General features: G+C 39.5%; 1 protein-coding gene across 1 annotated transcript; it reads right to left on the reverse strand.

Moving 5' to 3' along the window:
* Window positions 1-2,049: 2,049 nt before the first annotated feature.
* Window positions 2,050-5,275, reverse strand: LOC126756443 (endocuticle structural glycoprotein SgAbd-3). The gene is made up of 2 exons (XM_050469512.1): window positions 5,163-5,275; window positions 2,050-2,439 (listed from the first exon to the last, which is right to left on the reverse strand). The coding sequence occupies exons 1-2, from the start codon at window positions 5,273-5,275 to the stop codon at window positions 2,166-2,168; spliced, it is 387 nt and encodes a 128-aa protein (XP_050325469.1). The 3' UTR covers window positions 2,050-2,165.
* Between the last annotated feature and the right edge of the window lie 11,150 nt (window positions 5,276-16,425).

Raw genomic sequence — 16,425 nt, forward strand, 5'->3', positions numbered from 1 at the left:
TTGTTCGTTAATATTTAATTGCCTGCTCGGTACAAGTAGCACCTGTTGGCAAGAAAATGCCCTCGTTTGCCAGACCCATTTTCTGGCTCAGTATGAAGAAAGCAAAAACGGCGCGGGTGTTGCCGATGGAGAAATATCATACGCCAGCAATTACATAGAAATTTACAGATTTTATCAATGTTATGACTGTTGAAGAAGTCAAGTCGCCTTGGAAAAGTTTTTTGCTACGGATAGTCCAAAATTTTCCAGTTTACACAGCCATAATACTTTGCCTTAAAAGGAGATTTTTCAACTTTGAAATCGACGAATTTTATTGATTTTCTTACACGGGTTTTTTCTCTGTTTCCTTGAATGTATCCTTATTTTTTCAAAATAAAATTGATATTATATCTAATATAATCCCATCTATTATATTCTTTTTCTTTTTTGATTATTTTATCAATTCCAATCGTTGGGCATGCTTTCGTCCGAAAAAAAAATGATGCATGCTCCAAGTTCTTCCTATTGAATAGCTCGGCCGGCAATCCATCGGCCCCCGCCGCATTGTTGTTCTTCAGGCTTTAAGAACTGTTCGCATGGAACAAGGATTCAATTGGGGGATCGTCTTATCCATCGTTCCCTCCATAAAAACCTGCTGATAGATCACCTTTGGGGGTTATCAAATGTATTCTCATTTTACTGGCTTCATAAATTTTGAGGAGGTTTCACTCATTTGTTCGTTGATTGTATCTGAACGTGCTGTGGATCGATCAAAACGAAGACTGTGTTCTTTTCACTTTCCGAAACCAAGGCTTCTCGTAAGGAATTTGAAATGCCGTTCAGTTCCCTATGTTTAATATCAAAAAAGGAAAGAAATCGTTCGGCATCTGTTGTGACTCTCGACGTCGAAATTCCTTGTGTATGTTCAATGCGTTTTGTTTGACGGATCTTGGCTGCAACAAATAGTGGTCCGAGTTATGAGGAAAGTCTTTTACTTGTAATCCTCTGGGAAAAGATCCTATGTTCGTTTCCATGCAGCATATTGTGTATCACTATTGTGTGTTATAGGAAACTTGAATTTAGCAAAAAGGTGCACATTAACCATAGGATGAATGATGCATTACTAGGTCGGGAGAGCCCAGTTTAAGCAGATTGAACAATACAATAGAATAAGAACAAAAAAGAAATAATGGTCTGTTTGAGCTGTGTTGCATTGTGTCTTCCAAGATTTATGTTTTTTCAAAGAAAATTAAAATGCAAATGAAAGAAGTTTTTTAATATTTATGATACATAGAATTTATTCCAAAACCTCAAATTATGGAATTTCTCCAACCATTAAGCGCCCATCAGGTACATATTTTGGCTGAACTTTATAGATGTAAATGCAGGTGTGTGTGTTCCACTTGAGGTGTTTAGCATTTGGCGCATTATGTAAGCTGTCATCGAACGTGGCTAAGTACATTTAATGCTCTCAAGCCTAACGCTTTGCTTTGATTATACTTTATTCCAGTCACGTTATGATTATGGAAATAAATTGCTGACTTTTTGACAAAAGATTTGCAAGTTTATTGTAGTTTTATTGTTCCGCCGTTAACGGTTAAAGAAAGCAAATAAAGGCGATGTCGGGCAATAAAAAAATAAAACAAAATAAAACTGAGAAAGCAAAATCAAGTCCAAAATTGTGTGCGCTTTGCTGTAGAAACGCGCACATGGTAAAGGCTGAAGACAAATAAGTTTATATGAAATACAGAAATATGCTATGAATGCACATCTATACACACATAGACAAAGCGACATGAGCGTGTGTATGAACCAATACTTATGCTTGGTATGTTTTGATTTTGTTTTGGGTGAATAAACTTTGAACGCACCGCTCGCGTACACCCAACCGCCAGTGTTGTTGTCCATTAATTTGTGAGTTAAATAAGTCACGCACATTTAGTTTAAATATTTAAATTATTATTTTCTTACAGAAATTCGTAATCGCGCACTTTATTATACATTTTTACACATAACATATAGAAATAGACAAACAATTGCCTTTAACATTGCTTTTAGAAATCAGTCCAAAGTATATTTTTCTTCTATTTAGCGCATTGCATCGCAAAGATCACAGTTCTCTTCATTTCAACTAGTTTCAGCTCGTTTCCGCTCGCACGTGTAATCAGCTTGCTAGCTTGCTTAGTTTAGTGTTTTTTCGCCGCCGCTTCTGGGTTATAGGGATGCTCTTCCAAGTACTTCAAAGTCTTCAGCACCGATTCGGGCACTGGTGGTGGTGTTGGAAGGTGTGCGCCCACCGGCTGGTAGCCATTCTCATCAGCTATGTACGACACCAAGTACTCCTTGCCGTCATCGGCGACAAAAGCAAATTTGCCCTCGATCGACTCGCCATCATGCTCTGCGTCCACCTTCTTCAAAACGCCGTCTTGTGAGGCCTTCGAGCCATCGCCGAGCTCGTAACTGTGGGAAACAGAGTAGCAAAACAAAAGATGAATTAAAATTTCTTAACATTTATTAATAGAGTTGAACTGAACTGGCCAAAAACAAATCACAGACGGACTCAACAAAAAAAAAATGCAATTTATGAGATGTGTGTTGCGCGAAATGTTCTTGTTAACAGTGGCCAAAACAAGTGGTTATCTGAGGCGTTTGTGCGCATTTCAATTTGTCAACACTCTGAGCTGGAGAGATAAAAAATGCGCGATGTTCGTTCGTACGTGGAATGTGATCTAATTTTTTATGAAGCTTGTGCTTGATTTGATGGGAAGATATGTATTTAAGTAGTTTATGGGAGAAATGCTGCGTTGAGCTCCTGGTGTTCATAATTTAAATGTATTTTTATACATAAAAAAAAATTAAATAGAAACTTTGCGAATATTTTATAGTTCAGTGTCCAGTTAATATATTCTAAGAATGAATTCAATTTTTGAAACCATTGTTTTAAGATATTGCCTTTTATTATTGCCTTTTCTTCATCAGCAATAAATAATAGCTCTACGTGACTCGAAGTTTGCGTCTATAATCTACTAGAAAAGTGGAACTATTTATTACACGAAAAACAAGAAATGAGTGCTAAAAATGAGAATTATATGGAAGATGCAATGGAATATACTACTTATGGTGCTTGAGTCTCTACGTGACTATGGACACAGCTAAGCGAAAGCTATGAAATTATGCAGACTCTTAAAAGTCCTAAATTCTAATAGTTAATAAATATGCTGAAGAATCCTTATTGTTCATAATGAGAATTAAATTAATACATTATAGTTCTTAGATGTCTCGTCTTATAATCGTATTATTAACTTGAATTCACTAATAATGAAAAATGAGGAAAATAAGTTGTCAAAGCTTGGGTCTATGACTATATTCCTACGGTATGCGTTTACAATATTCGAAACATGCGTTCCCAAGCAATGTCCTTGTGAGTACTTTCCCGTATATCTCATAAACAAGCAGAAAACAATAGCTTTTTTTACTCATATAAGACGAGTCTTGAGCCTGAAAAGGTATTTTGGTATTTTTTGGTCCTTTTGCAATACTTTATTAATATGAAGAAAACCTCAACCACAACTTAAAAATTCGTAGTTTGATGGAAGTTTATGGTGGACAACTTGAAAGTGTCAACAGTGATTTGCACGTTTTGAAAGTGGTGAGTTTAGCTTGGAAGATGAAAAACGTTCTGGGCGGCCAAAAAAGTAGGAAATTGAGAAACTGGAAACAATAATCTATGCAGATTGTTGCTAAACAAAATAAAAGCTTACAAAATATTTGCGAATCATACAAGCAACCATTTCAAAACGTGTAAAACCTGCTGTATAGATTAAAAATCAAAGAAATTGGGTGCCATATGAATTGAAGTCAAGAAGCGTTGAATGACGATTTCACATGTCAAAAATAGTGTTGAACGCTATGAAAAATTGATTTTGTGAAAAAGAAGATATCCATTACAGTAAACCTAACCCCAAAATCAAACCCTCAATAGGAAACTGACAACAAACCATCACATTAAAAGAAAAGAAATCGCCCCCGAATTTGCGATCAGCCTCAGGTTTTATGACCCCTTAAAAAATATTTGGGAAACAGCGCCTGGAAAGTTTTGTTTCACCAAAACTCAGACATCGCCCCTTCTGACTACCCTTTGTTCCGGTCAACGCCGAACACCTTCATTTAAATACGATTTATATCACAAGTTTGACTTGTTTATTCTTGGCCGCCAACCGGTGCAGTTGTTTTGATTATCTTTGAATTGGCACAAAGAAGGAAAATATCTTAGCTTCAGATGAAATATTTTTTCTTTAACTGAAAAAAAAAAAAATCACAAGAATACAGTTATAGACCTAGCTGGAACCTTAATACTACAAAAATATAGTTACAGACTCAGTTAGAAACTAAATTATTATTTCTAAGCCAAAATATTCATTCATTCTTGTTTTCAAAAATGAAATGAGTTTGATTTATGACATTGTCTTTAAACAGTTAAATTTTATTTCAAGTTTTATGTGTTTAAACTCAATAACATATAACACTTGAGTCATACTAGAGAGTCCAAAATCGATAAAACAAAATTTGATACGTTTGAAAAAAGTGATTATACTATCGATAATTGCATTGGTATCTGTATTTTGACAAGAGAGTGGTGCCCAAAGTAAGTGGGCAGAGAACTTACGAATCGAAAACGGCATATATCCGGATTTAGTAACTACAAAACTTAAAAGACTGTACAAAACCACTTCGATCAGCAGCATCATTTTAATTAATTTAAAATTATTTATGTTGGAATAAATTAGAAAGAAGATCAACTAGTTTTTTGAACTTCATTTCAATAGTTAATTTTTAATAACAATATAACACGAAAATACACATCTGACTCAATATCTTATTGGAATAATGGCTTGCTTGTAGAAATATGAATAATTAATGTTTTTAAAAGCTTTATTTTTTTCATTTCTTATAAAACCCTGCTCATTTTAAAGCATAAGTAATTATTGAAATCTCACGCTACACTCAGACGGTCCCACAGTACCAAATACAATAGTTCTTCATTGCTTTTAACTTTATGTCAATTTCTTCCATATGTCAGTTTTATGCAACACTGTGTGATTGATTTATGATTCCGCTTTACAACATACACAACATATTCACCACGCTCATTATTCAACTTTCACATTCTACATAATGCTTACTGGTAGTGGAATTTTCCATCATATTCCACCATGGCTTCATTGGAGATCAATTGCACTTCTTCCTTTGCCAGCGTCGAGGCAAAGCACAAACAGACGACCAATAATAATTTCATTTCGATTTTTTTTTTGACTAGAAATTCACACAAACGATAAGAAGAACAGCCGATACGGTTTTTAATTGAACTTAATTCGACAAATACCAACAACAAACAGATACCAACTACCAGCAAAAAATTATTGAAATTGAGATTAAGCAGAGCAGTTCACCTAAAAACGCGACACGCTAAATGACAAGCTCCATGCACTAATGACAGACTTTTATACGTGCGTCAATGCCATCATCCGACAGCAGCAGCCGCCGTCGCCGCCGCACAGATCACTTCAAGATTCCTGATGACAAAATAGCAAAAACAACTCGAAAACAGTAATAACAAATGCTTAAAAAGCCAAAACAAAGATAATCTTAAAATTCAGCGACTATTCAATGTCGACGAAAATAAAAACAATGTTTTTAGTGGTATTAAATAAAGTCGTATATTTATAATAAATAATATTGAACTTGTTTTTGACTGCAAGAATTTCATGCTTACACATATGCAAATGTCGGTTTATGAATGTGAACCGCGCAGCATACCTTGCAGGAAATATTTCAGGTGGTGAATTTTGATAATGAGTCATTCTCATTTTGAGGAAACTAAGAATTTAATGTTTTTTTTTGCAAATAGTGGTGGACCTTTAGATATAAGGATAGCTGCAAATAACCAACTGAATTTGAATCCTTAGTACCCATGATCCTTCTAACGATAAAGCAAAAACAGCTCGATCTGGCACTATTCAACATCCACCTGAATCGGTAGGTATTGAAGTAGTTAATTCCAATATGGATGAAAACATCAAGATTGTAAAGTCTTTAAAGGGGTAGCTGTGTATCGGGAAATTTCACTGTTCCGACAGCTTGCTCAACGGATTTAGAGGTGTAATGCTAACACGAGATCTGTAGCAGAAATTGATTGATGCGTTATGCTCTAATAGGAGATACAGAGATTATATTTCCGTCAGGAAAAGAAAAGTTCTCTGAGTGCCATTCACTTAGGAGTAGCCAGAAATTTTTTTTTACATATTGCTCAGCATGTCACCGCTTCCGGTCTTAGACCAAGCATTCTCTGGGTAGTAAAGAATGTCCGTTTGAAGGCAAGCTATAGTGAAAAGGCGAAACATCCCTCCCCAGGGTTGTGCGCTGGGTTTGGGACCGCCACGTCAAAAACGACTCCAATGATAAGAAACAACAGCCTCGGACGAGGCTTTGATGACCATCATGACAAATCATTGTGGCATTTACTTTAGTGGCCATATAAAGGAGTGCAAATTCGGTGTAGGATTCATGTTGGGAGAGAGATTCCGTCGACGAGTCATGGCATTCACCCTGGTGGATAAACGTCTAGCCACAACCAGCATCAAAGCTGAGTTCTTCAACATATCCTTGACTTGCGTCCACATCCCGACAGAAGAAAAGGACTAAAGATGCCTGCTATGAGTGCTTGGAAATTGTCAATGAGAACTGCCTCCACCGCGATGTCAAAATCGTGCTTGGCGATTTTAACGCCTGGGTGGGCAAAGAAGGTATCTTTGGCAACGGTCGGTAAATTCAGTCCCCATCATGTAATATCGCCAAATTGGTTGAGGCTGATCGACTTCGCCGTGACCCGAAACATGGTTATCGTATTACATTCCAGCATAGGAAAATTCATCAGGCTACCTGGCTGTTTAAGCCACGAAAGCCACCAACCAGATCGATCATGTTGTGATAGACGGAAGACACGACTCCAGTGTTTTAGATGCTCCGAGGTCATAACATCGACTCGGACCACTATCTTAGTGCAGCTATGATACGCACCCGCCTTTATGCACCAAACGACACATGTCGACAAACACAAAGACGTTTCGACGTCGAGAAGTTGGAATCACAACAGACAGCCGAACTATTTTCTACTCGACTTGCTCTTCTTTCTGAGAGCGGTCGTCAGCAACTCGGTATAAGGGAACTGTATGGCGGCATTTTAAGCTTTTTACGTACAGCTGCAGCCGAAACCATTGGTTTTCGGAATAGGGAAAAGAACAGCTGGTCCGATGAGCAGAGCCGTGTCGCAGTGGAAAGAAAACATACTCCCTACCTCGCAACGTTACAATCGACCTCAACACGAGGTCGCATTTGCAGACAATGAAAGAAAGAGACCGAAATGCATGAGTACGAAAAACTTGACAAGCAGGCTGACAAGGGAAATTAACGAAAATTCTATGAAAAGATGCGGCGACAAACAGAAGGTTTTAAAACCGGAGCATACTCTTATAACACCCCCAGAGGTTATCTATGGAGGGAATACTTCTCCAGCCTTCTGAATGGCAGTGAAAGCATAACACTTGAACCCGATTCCCAAATCGATGACGATGAACCGGAATTTCCATTGTCCAATCATGAAAAAGTTCAGGCGGCGAAGAACTGATAAGGAGCATGCATCAGCTTCGTTGTAGAAAATGGTCGGATGAAAGCATGTCCGACGATTAGAATGAAAGTATGCTCTACCCAATATTGTGTGAAAGATTAAAGCCCACCATCAACATCAACGCTTTCAAAGTTGCTTTCTGTCTATAACGTCACTGTTGACCGTCATAACCTCGACTTCGTTTATATTGGAACCAGTATTGACAGCACATTATTGTCAGCCTCGAAATCCAACGCAGAATAAATTTTGCTTACAGGTGTTACTTCGAACTGAGTAGGCAATTGAGAAGTAAAGTCCTCTCTCGACGAATAAAAACTAAACTCTATAAGCCACTCTCTATTCCTGTCCTGCTATATGGTGCTGAGTTATGGACGATGGCAACATCGAATAAGTCGACGTTACGAGTTTTCGAAAGAAAAGTTCTGCTAAAGATTTGTGGACTTTTGTGCGTTGGCCACGGCGAATATTGCATTTGATGGAACGATAAGCTATACGAAATATACGACGACATTGACATAGTTTAGCGAATTACGCTGGCTAGGTCATGTCGTCCGATTGGATGAAAATACTCCAGGTTTGAGAGTATTCGACGCAGTACCCGCCGGGGGAAGCACTCCGTTGGAAATACCTGATAAAGAAGGACCTGGCTGCAATTGCAATTTGGAATTTGCGCGAAAAGAAGAAACGACTGGTGCACTGTTGTAAACTCGATTATAACCGCGTAAGCGGTGTCTAAGCCAATAAAGAAGAAGAAGAAGTGTATTTTTTGAAAGAGAGCAAACTCAAATAAGGCTTAAAATTTGCTACAGGGTAGCTATAAATTAAATAAAATTAGCATAAGTGGAATTTAATGTTATCAGAATGCGAATTTATTTTTGGTGAAATTTGAATTCCAGCAATGCATCAAAATAGAAGGTTTCAGTGGAAGCGCCAGCAACAAATTACAGCGACACCTTTGCTAATCAGAATTCTCGAAAATTATTGGCAGCAAGATTTATGTGTTTGCGTGTGTGCGTGCTCAACAACTTTTGTATAAAGCACTACCAGTTAGGGTTTAAGCTTCGCAATCATTTTGACTTTGTTGTTATTTGTATTCTTATTACTTGGATTATAAATCATAAAGTGATAGACCATAACTAAAAGCGGTTATAGTGTAAATGATTTTGGCACTTCATTTGTTGTTTATTTGTCAGTGAAACAAATTTCGGCAATTTGCATATAAACTAGATTCATATCTGTATATAATATTCCTATATTAACATATTTCCTTACGAATATTAGCCAGTGGTTTGGTCAGTTGTTGTTGTAGTTGGCGGATTTCAAATAACGACCTGCTGATAATCGTTATTTTAGAATAATTATGAGACAAACAGTTAACTTCACGGTACATTTACGGTAAATCGCTTTATTTAACTAACGGCTTTATAAGGCGATGTGCAATTTATAATAAATTGAAAAGTAAATTTTTGATTTAATTGAAAGTGAATGCGTCTTAAGTGTGCATATAAATTGATTTTTGGCGAAACTTGTTGGATATATTTTGGTTAGAATGTGTTTAGAACTCCTTTATTAGAATACGCAAGGTTTCGTTTTATTTCTATGAAATTTACAGGTAAGGTATAAACTGGAATATATATCAAACTGCTTTTCCTTCCATGGCAACCGTGGGAAGTCCGTCTTCTTCTTCTTCTTAATTGGCGTAGACACCGCTTACGCGATTATAGCCGAGTTAACAACAGCGCGCCAGTCGTTTCTCCTTTTCGCTACGTGGCGCCAATTGGATATTCCAAGCGTAGCCAGGTCCTTCTCCACTTGGTCCTTCCAACGGAGTGGAGGTCTTCCTCTTCCTCTGCTTCCCCCGGCGGGTATTGCGTCGAATACTTTCAGAGCTGGAGTGTTTTCGTCCATTCGGACAACATGACCTAGCCAGCGTAGCCGCTGTCTTTTAATTCGCTGAACTATGTCAATGTCGTCGTATATCTCGTACAGCTCATCGTTCCATCGAATGCGATATTCGCCGTGGCCAACGCGCAAAGGACCATAAATCTTTCGCAGAACTTTTCTCTCGAAAACTCGCAACGTCGACTCATCAGTTGTTGACATCGTCTAAGCCTCTGCACCATATAGCAGGACGGTGTTGTTTAGCTTTTGATCGTCGAGAGAGGACTTTACTTTTCAATTGCCTACTCAGTCCGAAGTAGCACCTGTTGGCAAGAGCAATCCTGCGTTGGATTTCCAGGCTGACATTATTAGTGGTGTTAATGCTGGTTCCTAAATAGACGAAATTATCTACAACTTCAAAGTTATGACTGTCAACAGTGACGTGAGCGCCAAGTCGCGAGTGCGACGACTGTTTGTTTGATGACAGGAGATATTTCGTCTTGCCCTCGTTCACTGCCAGACCCATTTGTTTTGCTTCCTTGTCTAGTCTGGAGAAAGCAGAACTAACGGCGCGGGTGTTAAGGCCGATGATATCAATATCATCAGCATACGCCAGCAGCTGTACACTCTTATAAAAGATGGTACCTTCTCTACTAAGTTCTGCAGCTCGAACTATTTTCTCCAGAAGCAGGTTGAAAAAGTCACACGATAGGGAATCGCCTTGTCTGAAACCTCGTTTGGTATCGAACGGCTCGGAGAGGTCCTTCCCGATTCTGACGGAGCTCTTCGTGTTGCTCAACGTCAGTTTACACAGCCGTATTAGTTTTGCGGGGATACCAAATTCAGACATCGCGGCATAAAGGCAGCTCCTTTTCGTGCTGTCGAAAGCAGCTTTGAAATCGACGAAGAGGTGGTGTGTGTCGGTTCTCCTTTCACGGGTCTTTTCCAAGATTTGGCGCATGGTGAATATCTGGTCGGTTGTTGATTTTCCAGGTCTAAAGCCACACTGATAAGGTCCAATCAGTTTGTTGACGGTGGGCTTTAATCTTTCACACAATACGCTCGATAGAACCTTATATGCGATGTTGAGGAGGCTAATCCCACGGTAGTTGGCGCAGATTGTGGGGTCTCCTTTTTTATGGATTGGGCATAGCACACTTAAATTCCAATCGTTGGGCATGCTTTCGTCCGACCATATTTTACAAAGAAGCTGATGCATGCTCCTTATCAGTTCTTCGCCGCCGTGTTTGAATAGCTCGGCCGGTAATCCATCGGCCCCCGCCGCTTTGTTGTTCTTCAGGCGGGTAATTGCTATTCGAACTTCTTCATGGTCGGGCAATGGGACGTCTGCTCCATCGTCATCGATTGGGGAATCGGGTTCGCCTTCTCCTGGCGTTGTGCATTCTCTGCCATTCAGCAGGCTGGAGAAGTGTTCCCTCCATAATTTAAGTATGCTCTGGGCATCGGTCACTAGATCACCTTTGGGGGTTCTACAAGAGTATGCTCCGGTCTTGAAACCTTCTGTAAGCCGCCGTATTTTTTCGTAGAATTTTCGAGCATTACCCCTGTCGGCCAGCTTATCTAGCTCTTCATACTCACGCATTTCGGCCTCTTTCTTTTTCTGTCTGCAGATGCGTCTCGCTTCCCTCTTCAATTCTCGGTATCTATCCCATCCCGCACGTGTTGTGGTCGATCGTAACGTTGCGAGGTAGGCAGCCTGTTTTCTCTCCGCTGCGGCGCGGCACTCCTCGTCGTACCAGTTGTTCTTTTGCACTTTCCGAAAACCAAGGGTTTCGGATGCAGCTGTACGTAAGGAGTTTGAAATGCCGTCCCACAGTTCCCTTATACCGAGTTGTTGATGAGTGCTCTCAGAGAGCAGGAGTGCAAGCCGAGTAGAAAAACGTTTGGCAGTCTGTTGTGATTGCAGCTTTTCGACGTCGAACCTTCCTTGTGTTTGTTGGCGTGCGTTTTTTGCTGCACAGAGGCGGGTGCGAATCTTGGCTGCAACAAGATAGTGGTCCGAGTCGATGTTAGGACCTCGGAGCGCCAGCACATCTAAAACGCTGGAGACGTGTCTTCCGTCTATCACAACATGATCGATCTGGTTGGTAGTTTTTCGATCCGGAGACAGCCAGGTAGCTTGATGAATTTTTTTGTGCTGGAATCTAGTACTACAGATAACCATATTTCGGGCCCCGGCGAAGTCGATCAGCCTCAACCCATTTGGGGATGTTTCCTCGTGGAGGCTGAATTTACCGACCGTAGTGCCAAAGATACCTTCTTTGCCCACCCTGGCGTTAAAGTCGCCAATCACGATTTTGACATCGTGGCGGGGGCATCTCTCATAAGTGCGTTCCAAGCACTCATAAAAGGCATCTTTGGTCACATCGTCCTTCTCATCCGTCGGAGCGTGGGCGCAGATCAGCGATATGGTTGAAGAACCTCGCTTTGATGCGGATTGTGGCTAGACGTTCATTCACCGGAGTGAATGCTAGTACTCGGCGACGGAGTCTCTTTCCCACCACGAATCCCACACCAAACTTGCGCTCCTTTATATGGCCACTGTAGTAAATGTCACAAGGACCTACTCGTCTCTGTCCTTGTCCCGTCCATCGCATTTCTTGGACGGCGGTGATGTCAGCCTTTATTTTCACGAGGACATCAACCAGCTGGGCAGCGGCACCTTCCCAATTAAGGGACCGGACATTCCAGGTGCATGCCCTGATATCGTTATCCTTATTTCGTTTGCCATGGTCGTCATCAAAAGGGGGGTTTCTCATCCGAGGCTGTTTGTCGCTTTTCATTGGGATAGGCTTTTTACGTGGCGGGTCCCAAACCCAGCGCACAACCCTATGCAGGGGAAGTTTCGCCTTCTCACTTTAGCTCACCTTCGAACGGATGTTCTTAGGCTACCCAGAGGATACTTGGTCAAAGACCGGAAGTCGTGAGCTGCTTGAGTCATATGTAAAAGAATCGTTTCTGGCCACTCCCAAGTGAATGGCGATCAGAGAACTTTCCTCACTTGCGTGAACTTCTACACATGACCCCATCCTCCGGGAAGTCCGTCTACTTTGATTAATTTTGGGTATTATTTGAAATATATCATCAATATTGTTTTGTGATATATGAAATATTTGATTAGGAAAATTGTCTTCTCTCTTGTGTATTTGCAACACAATAAGATACTAGTTCAATCTGATATTCTCAAATACTAAATAATAAAGGGTGATACAAGTAGAGGTACTTTTTTCAATAGCCTTTTTTTCATGTCATGTTATTTTGTAGAGTATTGTTTGGCATTTCATTACGTAAAGTCTTACACGTGAACAACGTTTACAAATCCTTTAACTTTATTACGAAAATTCACGATTTGTAAATAATTTCTCTCGCACGCTTCGCTGCTCAATGGGTATGTAAACAGCAAAATTGCCGCATTCGGAGCGAAGAGCAACCTGAAGAGATTTAAGAACTGCCATGCCATCCAGAAAAAGCAATGGTTGGGTGGAATCATTGAACCATATTTCTTCAGAAATGATGCCGGTGAGACCGTTATCGTTGGCGACCGTTATTGCGTCATGATAACCCACTGTGTGATGTCTGAAATTGAAGCTTGATCTCGGCGATATTTGCTTTCAATAAGCCGACGCTACTTCCCACATATCACTCAATCAATGGATTACCAGTGGAAATGCTCGATCGAGTCATCGAAAGTTAAACTCAACGGATGGATCATTTGGCATTTAAAAAAGATAATCTGCAAACAAAAAGTGCTAAAGAATGTTCTTTCGAATGATAATAAACATTCCTCATTCAATTTGAAGTTTCTGTGTTTTTTCTTTAAAAAAGTAGGGAGCCCGAAGTGGATCACCTATAAATACTGGGTTTACCGACAAGAACGACGTGATGTTAAAATGAAATAAAGTACTCAAATTTGGTCAAAATGGGTTCTGTTTTTTGATATGCAGGTAATTTTATGCCATTTATGATTTGAAAAAAAAATGTCGATCTAAAGGCCACAATTGCTCCGTTTGTATATCTCAACCCGAATATGCCTATTTTCGGTGCATGTACTGTGCTGAATGTTGTCTTCGAGTTGCCAAACTTTGCACGCAATGTGTCCATGTTTAGACGTGAGCCATTATGCGGCGCACTGTCTTGTTGGACAAATCAAATTGGTCAACAACGTGTTATAATGTTAGCCTCATTTTCAAATAAATAAGACCCCATGATGCTGCCATACCATACACAATATTTGGAGATGCAATTGCGTTTCCCGAACCATACGAGGATTTGACTCACCTTAAACTTTTTGATGAAAACATTTGACCATGTTATAAAATTCAACAACTTAAAATATCCGTCTTCCATTCGTCACATTTTAAAAACTTACAAGTGACAGTCTGCTTTCTAATTGAATTAATTCCGATGCAGTAAGATGAGTTCACAGTTGCCAAAAAATATTAAATATTATATTTGTAAGGCCAAGCTTTCTCCAAATAACAGAGGAAATGACAGCATTTTAAAACAGAGAAGGAGCTGCTAGGCTAGGCTAGGCTAGGCTTAGCAATACTGTCGGAAATTTTAAGAATTGAAGGAGTGTGAATTATAATGAATTGTATTAGATATGATTTTTAAAGTCAACCGTGCCGATGTGAAATACTAACTTTGAATAGGAAAATAAAAAAATTATTCAAATTATTGATCATTGCTTTTTCCACATTTTGACCAACTTTCTGGCAATTTCTGGACACCATGCGGATAGAAATGTTCGTCTTTTGAAGCAAGCCAATTTTCGACTTCTGCGTAGAAATCGAGGGGCTCCTCAGTGAATGCGTGTTCCATGGATGAAAACAAATGGTAATCGGAAGGGGCTAAGTCTGGTGAATACGGCGGGTGGGATATCGATTCCTAGCCAAGTTATTTGATTGTATCCTGAACCGATTTTGCTTTGTGTGCAAGTGCATTGTCGTGTAACAAAATTCCTTTGTCGTATCTTCTGAACCATTCTGGTAGTTTTTCGATCAATGCATGGTTTAAATAATCATTTATTGTCTATAGCGATTAGTATCAACAGTTTTCATTACGAAGCTCATGATATACCACGCCTTTCTGATCCCACCAAACACAGAAAATTGCTTTCTTACTGAAACAATTTATTTTCGCAGTTGATCAACCACCAACGTTCAGGATTAACCCATGATTTTCTCGGTTTAGGATTCTTAAAGCAAATCTATTTTTCATCGCCATGAACAATTCAATGCAAACCTAATTTTATTTAGTGTCGTGGAAGCTAAAAAGTGTTTTGCGGTTCCCAATTGTCCTTCATTCAATTTATCGGGCACACATATTCCACACTTTCGGATCTTTCCCATAGCTTGCAAACGGTCTGAAATTGTTTATTGTGATCCTTTCGACGCAAAGTATCATCATCATCAAATATTTATTGCAGTTCGACGTCTTCAACCTCTTTTGGTAGTCTTCCAAGTTCTTAATTTCTCACATCAAAATCATTTTCTCTGAACCGTTGACAACATTTTCTGATCGAGCATGACCACCATATGTCTCGCCAAATATTCCAAGTGACTCTGTTGCAGTTTTCTTCAAAAACAAACAAAAAACAAGCAAGAAAGGGCTAAGTTCGGGTGCAACCGAACATTTTACGCTCTTTGAACTTCCAAGAGTTAAAGCCAATTGATGAAATGAGATTATAACCATCTCCTATCCGCACATAAGGGCTATGTTGAAAACTACAAAAAGTGCGAGAACTCAATAAATAAATAAGACAGAGACTTAAAATTTAGTATCCGAGATGATATAAACGAGCTTTATAGGATCTGGTAAAAAATTTAACGATGGGCGTGGCATTGCTTACCTGTAAGTGAAAATCAATAAAGACCTGCTCGACTAATTACAATCAAATTCGGTAGATAACTTTAAACAAATACTGTCTTTAAGCTATGTATCTACAAACTAACCAAAGATGATTTTTTATGCCACCAATATCAAAGATTAGGACCTTGGAGCTTACGGCTGACTGTTAAGCAAAAATAGCCGTGAATACGTGAGATATGTATCGAAGTATGTAGAATATTTTATTGATTTTATTGTTATCTTGTGACAAAAAAGGATAAAATCGGGTCAATATAAATGCTCAACATCTTCTTTTTTTTAAACTTCCGTTTGCCTTTATTTCGGTCAATCTGAGAGACCAGACTTCAAGCCGTTTATGGTGGTGAATATATTATATTTAAACGATACGTATGTGATATTTTAAAGTTAAATAAGTCTAGACCGTGGTCTAAGCCCCTTATTCCCCTTATTCCTAATATAGGGGTTTCTGATCTTCTGCTTCTTTATTGAAGGCGACACCACGTACACGATTATAGTCGAGTTTACAAGAGCGCGCCACTTGTTCTTCCTTTTCGCTGTTTGGCGCCAATTGGAGATTCCAAGTGTAGTCCTTCTCCACCTGGTCTTTCCTACGGAGTGGAGGTCTTCTTCGCCCTCTGTTTCACCCGGCGGGTACTGCGTCGAATACTCTCAGAGCTGGAGTGTTTTCATCCATTCGGACAACATGGCGAGGTTGTTGTGGCAAATGATATCGATGCGAGATGGATTGAGCCATGTGTAGAAGTCTCATTAACTTGGGAGTGTCCAGCAACGATTCCTTTACATATGGCTCCAGCAGCTTACGACTTCTGGTCCTAGATGAAGTATCCTCTGAAAAGCTAAAGGACATCCGTTTGAAGTCGAGCTAAAATGAGAAGGCGAATCATCCCTCTCCAGGGTTGTGCGCTGGGTTTGGGACCAATGAAATGGTCATAATATTATAGCCTCGGAAGAGAAATCACCTTTTTATTTCTGCTTCACGAGTTAATTTT

The sequence above is a fragment of the Bactrocera neohumeralis genome, chromosome 4, assembly GCF_024586455.1.
Source record: "Bactrocera neohumeralis isolate Rockhampton chromosome 4, APGP_CSIRO_Bneo_wtdbg2-racon-allhic-juicebox.fasta_v2, whole genome shotgun sequence".
Lineage (NCBI taxonomy): Eukaryota > Metazoa > Arthropoda > Insecta > Diptera > Tephritidae > Bactrocera > Bactrocera neohumeralis.